Source organism: Hyperolius riggenbachi, chromosome 5 (genome assembly GCF_040937935.1).
Source record: "Hyperolius riggenbachi isolate aHypRig1 chromosome 5, aHypRig1.pri, whole genome shotgun sequence".
Classification (NCBI taxonomy): domain Eukaryota; kingdom Metazoa; phylum Chordata; class Amphibia; order Anura; family Hyperoliidae; genus Hyperolius; species Hyperolius riggenbachi.
The window spans coordinates 130,896,485-130,911,683 of record NC_090650.1 but is presented as its reverse complement, the minus strand read 5'-3'; the positions used below and the strand labels follow the sequence as shown (position 1 = coordinate 130,911,683).

At 40.8% G+C, this 15,199-nt stretch overlaps 1 protein-coding gene across 1 annotated transcript in view; it reads right to left on the bottom strand.

Moving 5' to 3' along the window:
• LOC137518421 (collagen alpha-4(VI) chain-like) overlaps positions 1 to 15,199 on the bottom strand; it is a 267,080-nt gene that overhangs the window by 46,165 nt on the left and 205,716 nt on the right. Inside the window, exons 29-35 of the mRNA XM_068236258.1 lie at positions 7,864 to 7,899; positions 6,110 to 6,172; positions 3,760 to 3,822; positions 3,637 to 3,672; positions 2,483 to 2,519; positions 2,374 to 2,385; positions 1,799 to 2,292 (exon numbers count right to left, since the gene is read on the bottom strand). Of these exons, the coding sequence (XP_068092359.1) occupies positions 1,799 to 2,292; positions 2,374 to 2,385; positions 2,483 to 2,519; positions 3,637 to 3,672; positions 3,760 to 3,822; positions 6,110 to 6,172; positions 7,864 to 7,899 (741 nt within the window). The remainder of the gene's footprint in view (positions 1 to 1,798; positions 2,293 to 2,373; positions 2,386 to 2,482; positions 2,520 to 3,636; positions 3,673 to 3,759; positions 3,823 to 6,109; positions 6,173 to 7,863; positions 7,900 to 15,199) is intronic.

The window sequence follows — 15,199 nt, the reverse complement described above, 5'->3', positions numbered from 1 at the left end:
CAGCGCAGACACTTGCGCACATATTAGCACGTGAAGCGGATGTTTTCGCATCCTAAGTGCCTTTTCACTGCCGTGCTAACACTTAGCACCCTTTAGTGAATCGAGACCCATGTGTTTATTTTAAATAATTCTACTCGGTTCAGGTACCCTTTAAGAGTTTTTTTTTTTTATTACTGAAGGTGCATGTATGTAACTGTAATAGCATAACTGCTGATTCACTAACCTCTCAGCAACCCTCGCTACGATCCAATATGTTTTCTCTAATGTCCTTCACAGCTCTTCAGCTCAGGAAAAGCATGGCTAAATATGTCAAGCTGACCTCCTCTTGCTATTTATTGCTGTGCGCTACAAAATGTCTTTCCCTCCATAATATCCACCTTGAATATTAGACCAAAAGGCCCTTCCAAATCTTGATCTAATTAATGGCGTTAAACTTATTCTCATGCAAGTATTGACATAGTTTAAAAGCAGTTGGAGATCTTGTTCAGAAATGACATTCTTCATATTGTACCAGTGGCAGAACTGTTTGACATCATACACTAAAAATATCTAAGTTTTCAACAGACATGACAAACTATTTTAATTATTAAAATACATTTAAAAAAGGTTTACAAGGAAGCAGTAATAATGATGACAATAACAATAATAGCTATGAATTTGTTACTGCATTTCTTTTTGATGCTGGTAGAATCTCAAATTCCTGACAGTGACACGACGGCACATATGCATATCTCGAACCATGCCAGACATTGCAGGTGATTAGATCTGAGAAAAATGTAAACCCATCAAATGTAGTGAAAGAAATAAGGACTCCAACGATGGATCGGCACCACACCACGCACTTGATGTATCAGCTCTTTTATTGCATCAGGATTACAGCATGAGCAATGACAGACGCTGTTTGAGGCGTAGCCCTTTCTCAAATTGCATTAGCCATTCAAAACACACGTAAAAAATGCCCTTAATTAGCCCACCCCTAGTAAAAACACCATTGCTCAGGCTGTAATCCTGATGCAATAAAAGAGCTGATACATCTTTATTTAAGTGTGGTGCCGATGCATCGTTGGAGTCTTACTATTGTGAGCCTCATGGGACATAGAAGTTGAGATCGTGGCACACCATTGTTGACCTTTTGTGATGCTCTTCCTAACTCTTTGCTGTGATAGAAATAAGAACAGTAGCTGGGAGCTGGATTTAAAAGTAACCCAAGGTGAGAGACATATGGAGGCTGCCATATTTATTTTCTTAAAAACAATCCCAGTTGCTTGGCAGTCCTGCTGATCTTTGTAGAGAGGCAAACTAAGCAGTCCACCCTTTCTGCACACTTTTATAAATATAAAATGGTCATCTCTCTTTAAAAAAATGCAGGGACAGTTCTCTGCCCTTGCTGTTCAGTAGGTGTGGCCTGAGAGGTACTGCCCTTTCCACCCCTGTAACACTTTCGAAACCACTAATATCTACTGGTCTGAGACAAGTCTATGTTCTTCGAGTCCATTTGGAGAAAAGTGCTTTATAAATGTTTTTGTTGTTCTACCTATACCACTTTGCAAGCCTGTCACAGAAAAGAGAGGTGAAGTGAGAAGAAACAGAGTGCTAGCCACAGTATGAGGCCTACCAGAGCTGCCACAGTGCTTCCCCCAGACATCAGTTGTTGCTGCATAGACGAAGGAGGGCAATCATAAAAATTATTATTGTGCCTCTTTTTCACTTTGGAATTGAAAGTTTAGGTCCTACTTAAGCATGCAGACTAAAACAGAGTGATTATAGCTCTATAAATACACATTCATTATTAACTTACCGCAAAAGCTGTCTGGACATTCGGTATGCTATCAAAAGCAATAACTGTGGGGATAATGCTCAGAGCGCTGAGTTCCAGTACAGCAGTGTTTATGGATGTAGCATCCTGTGATGGACCATTAGCAAAGAAAACAGCTACTTTCCTCATGAGAACCGCATGTCTGACTCTCTTGAAGATATTTCTGCCTACAAATCTCATGGCCTGGCCAATATTCCGTTGAGCTGTCGTCCTTTCAGGTGTGAGCTTACGGATTTCTTCCAGGAGCAAGCTTTTCTTCTTGTAGTCAGAAAAGCGAATGAGATGCTTAACTGCATTATTGTAGGTGACCACTGCAACACGAGCTCCTTTGGGACAATTGCTCTCACTGATCTCCATTTTTTCAATCAGGGAAATGGTTATGTCTTTCATCTTCTGAAAGGCCTCAGGTGGAACGTCTTGAGATGTGTCAAGTGCAAATACTATTTCACTCGGATACACAGGGCATTTAGAAGCACCTTAACATAAAAAGGAAGGTTTCAGGTTACGAAGAGAAAGTTACAAAAATAATAGCTGCGTAATAAAAGCATGCATCTTACCTGAGAAGCAAGCTATTAAGAAAGAAAAACACAAACAGCATTATTAATGAAATAAAACATTTGCTCAAGATTACTAAGGTCAAAATCCCTGAATGCTTGATCTACTCACGGCAGTTTTCTCTTGTGAAGTTCACAAGCTCGCATGTCTGGAAGACATTAAAATGTACAGTAAAGATAGCTAAGAATATAATACCATAAAATGCCTACATCAGAGTACAATTATTTAAACAATAAAAATACAATCTGTACCCATTTGTCCTTTTTTTTAATTAATTAGAGCAAACATTTAGGCTAGGTCCACAGTGATCAGTTGCATAACGCACACTCTATAATGAGTGTGGTCTGCAATGGAGACTGGGCAAAGACTTTAATACCGAGCCTGCAGCGAGTTAGAATAACGCAATCCCTTACAATGCAGTACTGTGAACAGGAACATAGCTTTGTATGGACAGTGAATTGACATGCAGAATTATTCTGCAATGCAACAAACCACTGTGAATAGCTCCTGAGGCTAGATTCACACTAGTCAGTTACATAATGCACGCATTAAAATGTGTGTGAACTGCAATGGAGACTGGACATAGACTTTAATACAAAGCCTGCATGCAGTGAGTGTGATCAGTTACAACGCAGTACATAGAACTGTATGGGCAGTGAGTTGACATGTAGAATTATTCTGCAACGCAACTGACCACTGTGAACTAGCCCTTAATCTATTTTTTCCTACATCTAGATCTACAAATACTTTGGTTCTCCATAAGTAAAGTAAAAACTTAAATACAACTTAATCAACCAAGTATATACAGTATATGACTCGGTTTCTTAACTTACACATCCCCTATTTACACAATGGAGATGGGAAATTTCACATGTATGCACTAAACTGCGTTAAGCAGAATAACATGTGTCAAGTCACACCACACAATGAGAAGAGCAGAATACATTACATGCATTACACTTTACTCAGTCATCATGTGTAAGACTGTATGCACCCCTTCATGTCTCAAAGTAAAATAATTAGATTAGATGTGATCTATTCTCATTGGGAGCAGCAATCCAAAATGCTGAGGAGAACCAATCAATTATAATCAGCTTTTGTATATCCGGGAGCAAGTATACTCCACATTTAAAGCCTATGTCAATAAACTGTACAACATAAAAAAATATCAAATATATTTTAACACAGATTAAGAGAAGTATGCAGAGTTTGTTATAACAAATTAATATAAAAATGTGCAATATGGATAAAAAAAAGTTGCTCACTGTGAATGACACGGTTCCTGGCGGTCCCTTAGAGCCCTGTTGGAAGATAAAGACAAATTATGATTTGCAATTTTTTAAGCAAAATTATATAAAATATTGTGTCCTCTAAGCCTATTTGCTCACCCTAGGTCCAGGTCGTCCCCTCTCCCCCGGACCTCCCGATGTTCCTGGAAGACCTGAATTTCCCTGAAATGAAAAATAATAAGATTATTATAAGTTTGATTCATACGTAGCCTTAACCTATTACAAAAAGTTTTTTTGAGATCATCCTGCTTTAGTCAATCATTAGTACAAAATCCATGAAAGGATTGCTGTGCTTGTAAGGCGGGCCTCCTGTCACAAGGTGGGGGAGGGGGGGAGGGTGTGCTGTCGAAGCACGACTCGGCCAGAGTATGGGGCCATCCAGCAGGGGACAGGAACAGCCCGGGTAGATGGTGAGGGACTGAGAGGCCACAAGGTGGCTGGAGGAAGCCACAGGTAAGCATAAACCTGAAACTTCTTTCATCTCAGGTTCTCTTTAAGACTTAAGGCAAGTAATTATGCTTACTGCAGTTTAGTGAATTTACCTAAAAAACTAAAAAATATAAGTTTTGCTTTCCGTGCAATCTGGCTGAAATACAATAGCCTATTTCTTTCTTTAAATCCTGTGTTTTGATACTCAGATTTATGTTTGAATTACTCCTCCTGCCTGACTTCAGTTGCTTCCTCTGTTCCTTTTGAAAAGTAGTAGTGCTAGTCACATCGGACTTTGTCCTCTTCTCCGAACAACTTGGTCTGCCTCTTATTTGCAGCTTGCGATAAGTTGTTTCAGATTATAGAAAACATAAAGAGCAATTTTTTTGGTAGAAGGAGAGCGGAAGGGTAAGTTCCCATACAAAAATGTTCTGCAATCTATTGAAATAATATAGTTGTGATTTTATGGTACCAAAATAGAATTAAAGTCTGTTTGTTTTTTAATCTGAGATAAACTTTATTTGCCTTAAGCATTGGGAGCAAAAGCAACATGAAAAAATATGGGAATCTGTCCATACACCTTATTTCATAATTAATGATCTTGATCAAGCACCATTCAAGTTGCTTCTTGATTCACAAACTGCTCTCAGATCCAGTCACTATTTATTAAAGTGTACCTGAGATGACGTGAATAAAAGAATTATTACTTATCTGGGGCTTCCTCCAGGCCCATGACCTCTGATGCCATTCTCACCGTCTTCTCTGTTTTCTGCACGGTAAATTGTTTTCTGCACGGTAATTTACGTTTCACTGTAAATCTGCACGGTAATTGGGCTTTAGTCATTCCAGCCGGGCCGCTCCATCACACTTCCATCCCCAAGAGCATTCTGTGCCTGCACAGATAGTACTGTGCAGATACAGAATGCCCCCGGTGATGGGAGCGTGATGGAGGTGCAGAATGGCCCAGCTGGCGTGACTGAAGCCTGATTTCAGGACAGGATTACTGAACAACAGAGCCATCAGGCAGCACAGCGAAGAAGGCATCAGAGGTCATGGGGCTGGACTAAGCCCCAGGTAGGTATCATTTTTTTTATTTATGTCATCTCAGGTTTCCTTTAGGTAGTCAACACTGGTTCCTGATGGGGAAATTATGAGAATTGTATGTGAGTCGCACACCATTCACAAGGTGCTGGACCATAGCCGTTAAGTCCAGAAGGAGGATCCTAGCACACAGATCTATCCAGGTGTTCAATGATGAGCAAATATTGATGGCTTAATCAGTGGATCTGTGTGCACTGTACACAACCTGAAACGGGTCCAGGAAGACAAATGTAGAGTGCTTAAGAAGGGAAAGGACTACTCTTTCAAAGGTCTTTATGCTGTTGTTAAGGTTGGAGACTCCTTGCTTTTTAGGGACAGGGATGATGGATGACTTCTTGACACTTTTTGAAGCATGCCGGGACCATGCCTTCAGGTAGGGACTTGACAAAGATGTGAAGATGGATACCAGCTGCCATGAGCAAGTTTTCAGGCAAGCTGGTGACATCATCATCAGGGCCCACAGCTTTCCTAGCATTTAGCGTTGACAGGTGGTGCAGAACATTGGCCTCACAAACTGCTGGGGGGGGGGGGGTGGCTTGGTAATGCACATTAATGATGCACTACCGTCGCATACAGTAGGTACAGGAAAGCATACAGGCAATTAAAAGTATGCTTTCCTTTGCCTGGTAATGTGTGCGTTACCATAACGCTACACGTTACAAAGCGACGCTAACGCCACACTGTGAACGACGCATAGGATTAGCATTGCAGTGCGTTAACCTGCGTTATAAGACTTTATAATGCAGTTCCGCAATGTCCCACTGTGAATGCAGCCTGAATCTTTCCTTATTATATACTAATTTTGGATTGGACAGATTTGTGACAGCCAGTCTTCCACAAAGAAGTGGTCCTATTACTTAAAATAGTACTACTGTAGCTAAAAGTCACAAAACATCTTGTAAAAAAATATATTACTCACCCTTCTCCCTCTAATGCCTTTAGGACCAGGATCTCCAGCTATTCCAAGATCACCATCATCTCCCTATGTAGCACATAGCAAACTGTTAATATATACATTACTTTTAACTAGCTCCAAGGCCCTTTAAGCAAATTATAGCTTTTTTTCGAATAACTTATTAAGTAAACACTTTCGTTAGAAAATAATTCATATATATATATATATATATATATATATATATATATATATATATATATATATATATATATATAGATGTGGTGGCATTTTAATACACTCACTTCACATGAAAGAACTATTAGGAGTGTGGTAAAATAAACAACTCCATTTTTTGCATATGAAACTTGCCAGCTAAAGAAGAAAGTAAAGTTCCAAACTAATATAGTTTTTCATTATATGTCAAACCATCAGATATAGCATTTAAAAATATAAATTTTACCTTATAGAATTTCATATTTTCATGATTTTCAATGTACACTCTACTGAATAAAATAAAAAAATGACTATCCATTCCATTCAATGTGAAACACTGGGTGGCATTTCCAACACATAAAAATAGCAAAATGCCATTTTATTGCTTAAAGGACTTCTGAGGCGAGAATGGTAAAAAAAAGTTCAATATCTGTCTTGATGCTTCATCGTCAGGGGATGCCATCCGTGCCCTCCATTTCATTTTTCTGTGTTTTGTTTTTACAGCCCCCAGTCGGGTCCCAACCCCACCTCTCGGGTCATCTGCTTTGTCCCTAATAAACATGTCTGCCAATCATGCCACATCTGCGCAGTTCGCATAGCCGTGATAGTTCGCATAGTAACTGCGCAGGCGCGGCATCATTGGCAGCCATGTTTATGGGGGAGAAAGCAGACGACCCAAGAGGTGGGGTCGGGATCCGACAGGGGGCTGTAAAAAAAAGGGAATGATATGGAGGGCGCAGATGGCGCCCCGTGAAGATAAAGCATCAAGACAGGTATTTAACTTTTTTTACCATTCTCGCCTCGGGAGTCCATTAAACATTAAAATGAAGTGAGTATGTGTACATTTATGCGCAAATTACTTATATGACTAGTTTTGTTAATAATTATAGAAACTGTTAGTTTTAGGCCTAATTGCGAAAACGAGACATCCAGGCAAAAAAACAGGAAATGTAAAAGTAATGTGTGTTCTAAGCATAATCCACAAGAGGTAGCCTCGCCTGGCACCACTAATCATGACTATGGACAATCTTGGACATACTGTCCTTTTAAACTACTTTGAATAAAGAGCTTTTTTATTTATTATCAGTGGTGCCAGCCTACCTCTTGTGACACACCCCATGTCCTCAGTACATGTGTCCTCCCCTATACCCATTGTCACTAAACATGTTATACAGTTGTTAATTGTGCAACTGGATGGATTCAGGTGTAGAGTCTTGCAAAGTCTTCAGTAAATCACCTTACCACACCTCGAAATTTTTTGTCAAAGCTCTGCTTTGCCAGGCACGGTAATACAATGATAAAAAAAATGTTTTGAGCGAAAAGTCTGCCAAATCTACAAGACTCAACTCCACAGAAAACAGACCTGGTTGCAACCAAATCAAAGTCTCAAGCTGCCGATCAGTCAACTTGCAACTGTGTAACTCTATAAGTTTATGGATTTGTAACAGGTGGTTTTGATTTGCTTGCTCCCTCTTCCATGTCCTGATTACTGGAGGTTTGCATATATTCAACATATTTTCCACTAATCAACAATGAAAAGCAGTGAAGCAGAATGTTGCTCATACCTGAGGTCCAGGATAACCAGGGAACCCTATATGACCCTGAAACAGAATAGTGTGGACATCAAAAAATGTAAATATCTTTAAGACCTTTCTTTTAATTAAGAAAATATTTTTTTGCAGCAAAATGTGTTCAGTTAGCTCCACACACCATCCAAGTATAAAGAGACATCAGTACGGCTGATATTGTGGTGAAACCCCTCCCACAGTGTGTTCTCAGGGCCATGGCCCTGACAATTTACTGTCTGTGAACCTGGTTGCATTGTGGGAAATAACGGCTGTTTCCAACTGCCAAGCAAGCATTATCTCCATTTGTGCATAGGACTTTCAGTAAACGAACATTCGCAGGGATCAAATGTCAGGACTAAAGATGTCACCACTTATTATAGATTTCAGAATGTAAAACACTGACTAAATAATTTATAAATGAGTGTTGTAGAAAATAAGCGATTTTATTAATTACGTTATTTTCACTACAGTTTCTACTAAAAGGAATACCGAGGTTAAAATAAACCGTTAAGACAAACAATTGTATCTATCCTCCTATTCCTAAAAAGTGTTATGTTATGTTTAAATCTACAAGTTAAGTTTTTAATGTTTCATTGTCTCTGCTCAGAAACTGTCATTTGCATAGCTGAATGTTAACTCTTTCAGACAGAGAAAGAACAAAAGGAACACAGCCTAGTTATTTGTATGTTTGGCACTGTACAGATATATGTCTCTCTTATTATGCCACATGTCACCTTAGTATTCCTTTAAAGGACTTCCAAAACCAAATGTTTCCCCAAAACAAAACAAAAAATGAGATACCTGTATAACTTTGGTGGACATGGAGGACGCCGTCTGTGCCCTCCGTGCCGTTCCGCCGGGTCACCGCCTCTCAATATCCCCCCGAATGGCTCCCGACCCCACGGCCAGGGTCGGGCTCTGCTGCCTGTATAAAGATGGTCGCTGGCCACGGCTGTGCACTCCGCATGGCCGCTACTGCGGCTGTGCAGCACTAGGGCCAACCCCCCGATCCACGCTACAGGAAACAGCCTGTTGCGTGGATCGGGGGGTTGGCCCTAGTGCTGCGCAGCAGCAGTAGTGGCCATGTGGAGTGCGCAGCCGCGGCCAGCGCCGGCGGCCATCTTTATACAGGCAGCAGAGCCCGACCCTAGCCGTGGGGTAGAGAGCCATTCAGGGGGATATTGAGAGGCGGGGACCTGGCGGAACGGCTCAGAGGGCACGGACGGCATCCTCCGTGTCCACCAAAGTTATACAGGTATCTAACTTTTTTATGTTTTGGGGGAACGTTTGGCCTCGGAAGTCCTTTAAGGACTGGGTGCTTAACAGTTATGAAGTGGATGGCATCACACTTCAAAGTAGATGAGTTACTGTTAGCTGGCCTACTTTCTCTTCAGATGTGTTTATTAAATGTAAAGGACAACTGAAGTGACAAGAATATGAAGGATGCTTAAGGCTTTTAAACCATACCAGTTGCCTGGCAGCCCTGTTGATCTACTTGAATGCAGTAGTGTCCGTATCACACCAGAAACAAGCATGCAGTTAATCTTGTCAGATCTGACAATAATGCCAGAAACACCTGATCTACATATGCTTGTATTAGATATATAAGTATTAGAGGCAGAGGATCAGCAGGATAGCCAGGCAACTGGTATTGTTTAAGGGGAAATAAATTTGGCAGCCTGCAAATTCCTCTCACTTCAGGTGTCCATTAAATCATAAATCCAACATTTCAGAGTCACAGAGGACCCTTACCTTATATTTAAGTTGTTTACGTAGCCCCAAAGAAAGAGGAAGAACAATACCAATGCAGACAATACTAGTAATACTGACCTTTATACCAGCAAAAGGTACATATGTAATGCTGATCAAACTGCTTCATGGTTATCCAAGTAAATTGTTTTGTGTGCATTAGCGACTCCTGTGCTTGTAATCCTACGCAGCTCACTCAGTTTTACAAACATCTGTGATAAATTAAACAAACTACTTGCAATACTTGTATTTAGTCCAACTTCAAGAAATGAAATAGGACTATCATGTTGGATTGTGTGAAAATAGGTTAAATATCTTTTGGATTTTATGTGACTTTCACTCACTTCCTGACCTTACAGAAAATTGTTCCAACAGGGACAGAAGCTGCAACAAATAAACCTATCTTCCTAAATCAAGTAGACAAAACCCCTCTCAAGATTGTATTTATTTTCCTCATTTCCTGGAGCAGATACCAGGGAGGTCCCAGGGACAGGAAGTTAGGGACACAAATTGCAGGAAACACTCTCAAAGATAATGGTGTTGATTCACTATAACAAGAGTTAACACGCCTTATCTGAGTAGCATAGTGAGCGCCACAAACGTATGCCTGCTAATTGGCAATGACAAGAGATCCACTCGTCCTACCCCTGCATGTCTAATAACTTTGAAGATATTATCTCCACACTTTGATTGGCCTGCCTGTCAAGTTTCCTGTCAAGTGACAGGCAGTCTATTGGGCCAATCAAAGTGTGGGGATAATGTCCTTTAAAGTGATTGGACTCAGGGCGGGGCTAGTGGAGCTCTTGTCAGTGCCAATTAGCAGGCATAAGTTTGTAGCGCTCGCTGTGCTACTCTGATAAGGCATGTTAACTCTGATAAGGCATGTAAACCCTGACAAGGGACGCTATTTGTTATAGTGAATCAACCCCAATGTATCCTGCTTCCCTACACATCTAAATAACACTTTCCCGCAGTAGGGCCTTAAAGGAAATTCTATTTTTGTTACAAATTTGCCATGTAGACCCATGTCAGTTTAGGTACACTTTGACGTTACTTCAGGTACACTTTTAAGAGGTACTTTACTGTACATAACTTAATTAATACAATTGCTTACATTTTACAGTATTCCTTCAAAAGTGATTTAGTCAGCATTTGCATATTGTAAAATTATTTCTCATGCTGATTATTTCTCATGCTGATTTGGGTTGTTAGAGGATTAATATAGTATATAAGAGTTGACCTCTATGTCTGATTGTAACCACACACCTTGATGAAGGGGGACCCTGCGAGGCCCCCAAAACAATTGTTGGTATCTTTGTGGATATGATGGCTCAATAACAGAGCGTTTACTTTGGAAACACGGAGTGCTGGTATACTTGATGTCTGAGCCCCTGCATGTCTAATCACTTTGACAATATTATCTCCGCACTTTGATTGGTCTGCCTGTCAAGTTTCCTGTCAAGCGACAGGCAGCCTATTGGGCCAATCAAAGTGTGGGGATAATGTCCTTTAAAGTGATTGGACTCAGAGCAGGACGAGTGGAGCTCTTGTCATTGCCAATTAGCAGGCATACGTTTGTAGCGCTCGCTATGCTACTCTGATATGGCGTGTTAACTCTGACAAAGGCCCGCTATTTGTTATAGTGAATCAACCCCAATGTATCCTGCTTCCCTACACATCTAAATAACACTTTCCCGCAGTAGTTTTTTTTAATTTTTTTTTTTTTTTTATCATGTAGCGAGCCGATCGCTTCGATCGCCTTCGGCGATCACCGATCAGGAAATCCCGTTCAAAGAACGGGATTTCGTGGAGGGATTCCCCCGTCGCCATGGCGACGGGGCGGGATGACGTCACCGACGACAGCGACGTCGGGACGTCATTGGGAGACCCGATCCACCCCTCGGCGCTGCCTGGCACTGATTGGCCAGGCAGCGCTCGGGGTCTAGGGGGGGGGGGGGCGCGCGCCGCACCGGATAGCGGCGATCGGGCGCGCGGCGGCGGCGATCGGGGTGCTGGCGCAGCTAGCAAAGTGCTAGCTGCGTCCAGCAAAAAAAAATTAAGTAAATCGGCCCAGTAGGGCCTGAGCGCACCCTCCGGCGGCTTACCCCGTGTCACACACGGGGTTACCGCTAAGGAGGTTAAAGGAGATTTTATTTTTGTTACAAATTTGCCATGTAGACCCATGTCAGTTTAGGTATACTTCAGGTACACTTTTAAGAGGTACGTTACTGTACATAACTTAATGAATACAATTGCTTACATTTTACAGTATTCTTTCAAAAGTGATTTAGTCAGCATTTGCATATTGTAAAATTATTTCTCATGCTGATTTACATTCTTAATTTAACACAGGTGGTGACAGCTTTACTGCTGGCAAGGTGCATCACTGCGGATTGTTTGCTTAATGTGTGTTCCAAAGTGGGCAGAAACAACATCTGGTCTCCTAGAGTACACTGGGAAAAGAAGGCTTCATAACATCATAGACTATGATTCATAGCCTAGGCTAAACATCACTGGGAGAATGGGGGCTACATACCAATATAGAGAAATATATAGCTATAGTAAGTGTTTCAGATGCTGCATCCAGGGTAATTAACATAAAATTGGGTATATTACATTCTACCATATGTCATTACAGTGCCTCTTTAAAGAGAGTCTGAAGCGAGAATAAATCTCGCTTCAGACCTCATAGATAGCAGGGGCACATGTGCCCCTGCTAAACCGCCGCTATCCCGCGGCTTAATGGGGGTCCCTTCACCCCCAAATCCCCTCGTTTCAGCGGGGGAGCGCTTCCTGGTTGGGGCAGGGCTAACCGCCGCAGCCCTGCCCCACGCACGCCTGTCAGCGCGTATCTCCACCTCTCCCCCGCCCCTCTCAGTCTTCCTTCACTGAGAGGGGCGGGGGAGAGGCGGCGATGCGCCACTGATAGACGCGACTGGAGGCAGGGCTGCAGCCGTTAGCCCTGCCTCCAGGAGCGACCAAGTCTGAGACCAAGTGTCGCAGTGGGGGGTTTGGGGGTGAAGGGACCCCCATTTAGCGGCGAGATTTATTCTCGATTCAGAGTCTCTATAACCAGATCGGTGTCCACAAAAACTGAGTAAACTTTTTATTGTTCAGCAGAATCAGAAATTAATTATATTGGTCAAGAAAGCTCTCTCTTAAGAGGAATTTGGCTGTGTAGCTTTTCAAAAAGACAAATAACGCTAGCAAGAAGGGTATCCAGAGAGCACTATATATATATATATATATATATATATATATATATATATATATATATATATATATATATATATATGGTATATACACACAGATATACATAGATACACACAGATATACACACATATACACATAGATATACACACATATACACACACATATATATATATATATATATATATATATATACATATATATATATATATATATTTATATATATATATATATATATACATATATATATATATATTTATATATATATATATACATATATATATATATATATGTTATATATATATATATATATATATATATATATATATATATATATGTGTGTGTGTGTGTGTACACATTTTCCACCACTGTGCGTATCTAGAGAATGTTAAACCAATGTCACAAAGATAAAAGAGAACCTCACAATGCACCAGTGGGTCAAAGTATAAATACATAATCTTTCTCTCTTCAATGATAATTGAAATCACAGACAACAACAGGAAAACAATAGGGAGACAAGGGAAAAATATGGGGACTGCATAGGGTAAAAAAAGGGGTGGTTAGAGTATAAAATGATGGGTGGGGGGGGGGGGGGGGTCATCCCAGAAAGTGTGTTGCAAGTAAATATGGCAAATAATTAGAGTGCAATATGAGCAAAGACTGCAAATATAAATACAGATACTGTACAATTAATGTTATTGCAAAATGCAGCAGAAAGTGCACCAAAACGTGCTATGTGCGAGGTCAATAAATAATCCCACAACATACAGATGCAATAAATATAAATACCAATCTAGTATATCAGTATATGAATCCTATACAACCAGAGGTGTAGCTAGGGTTTTCAGCACCCGAGGACAAGGTTTGTGCCCCCTCGGGACAAAGTGTGCTTTCCCAGAAATGTTTGAGTTTTACAATAATTTTCAGCATGTCCGATCTGCACCTGATCAAGAACTGGATCGATTTTCAGACCAGCACGCCACAGAACCAATTCTATTCTCGATCAGGAGCAGATCGGACATGCCGGAAATGATCGATTTGACCTGTTGAAATGACAGGAAATTGCATCGAGTGGACCAGGCATTAGAAAGTTGGGAGATACACAGAAATATGCAAAATCAACTTTGCTGATGCAAACATGGCAAGCACTAAGTACAGCAGGGAAATAAAACAAAACTCCGGGGCAGACAGCAGGAGGAAGCAGGGGAGATCGGATCCTTCCTTCTTCTTTCATAGACTCTTCAATAGAGACGCATCAGGGAAAGTAAAACCTGCAACAGCGCCCCCCAGATGCTGCACCCGGGGACAGATGACCCCGCCCCCAGCTACGCCTCTGAATACAACCAGTCATGAAGACCAATAATCAATAAAGTGCACAGTACAATGAAGACAAAAAAAGGTGCAAATACAGTTGCTCAATCAGTGCAATGACAATCTATTGAATCGCTGCAAAAATAAACAATCTGCTCAAACAAATGCGCCCCATGTAACGCAATACCTGTAAGTATAAAGGGGAATGAAAACGCCATATTAATTTACCTGCATAGCGCCCCACTCCAATACTCCGCAGCCACCCCTGAAGGCCTATTTTTACCTTGTGCACCCGGCAAATATTTTTCCTTGTCTCCCTATCATTTTCCTGTTGTCTGTGATTTTAATTAGCAATAAAGCGACAAATAAAGTTATGTATTTATACTTTGACCCACTGGTGCGTTGTGAGATTCTTTTTGTCTCTTTGTGACAAAGACATAATAACCTCAGCAACAGATTCAAGTTTTCAGTATACAGTGTGTCACAAATTGCTTAGAAATGTCATTTTCAGTGTCTAAGACTAAGAGCTCCTTAGCTGTCAGTAAGGCTGCAAATAGGGAAAGGGGTCCTCTTTTTCATTTGCACTCATCCACCAGACAGTGGCCCATATACAATTCACTTTTTCTACTGAGTTTTCTCCAATGTGATATTTTTACACCTTGTCAATGCACTTTAAGCCACCAGCAAGAAGGAAGTACTTAGAATAATTCCAACAGTACTTTTTCACGTACTGTTTGGTACTTTTTCATTAACAGAGGGCTGAAAGTTATTTTAAACCGAAGATGAAAAGTATCCCCTGGGAGAAAACTCAGGAGAAAAAGTTAATTGCATATGGGCTAAGATGTCTAATATTATCTCTATAAACAAAATAGTGAAGTTATGGCTGTTAGAAGTTATGCTGGGTGGAACAGGAAAATAGGCATCTTTCTTCCTATCAGCTGCCCATGGTCAGGTGAGGGAATTACATATTGAAAAGTGTCTTTTTTGAGTATTTGTTGTGGGCACAAAGTAGGATTGATTGATTGATTGATATTTTATTATGTAAGAATAACAGGAATTACTT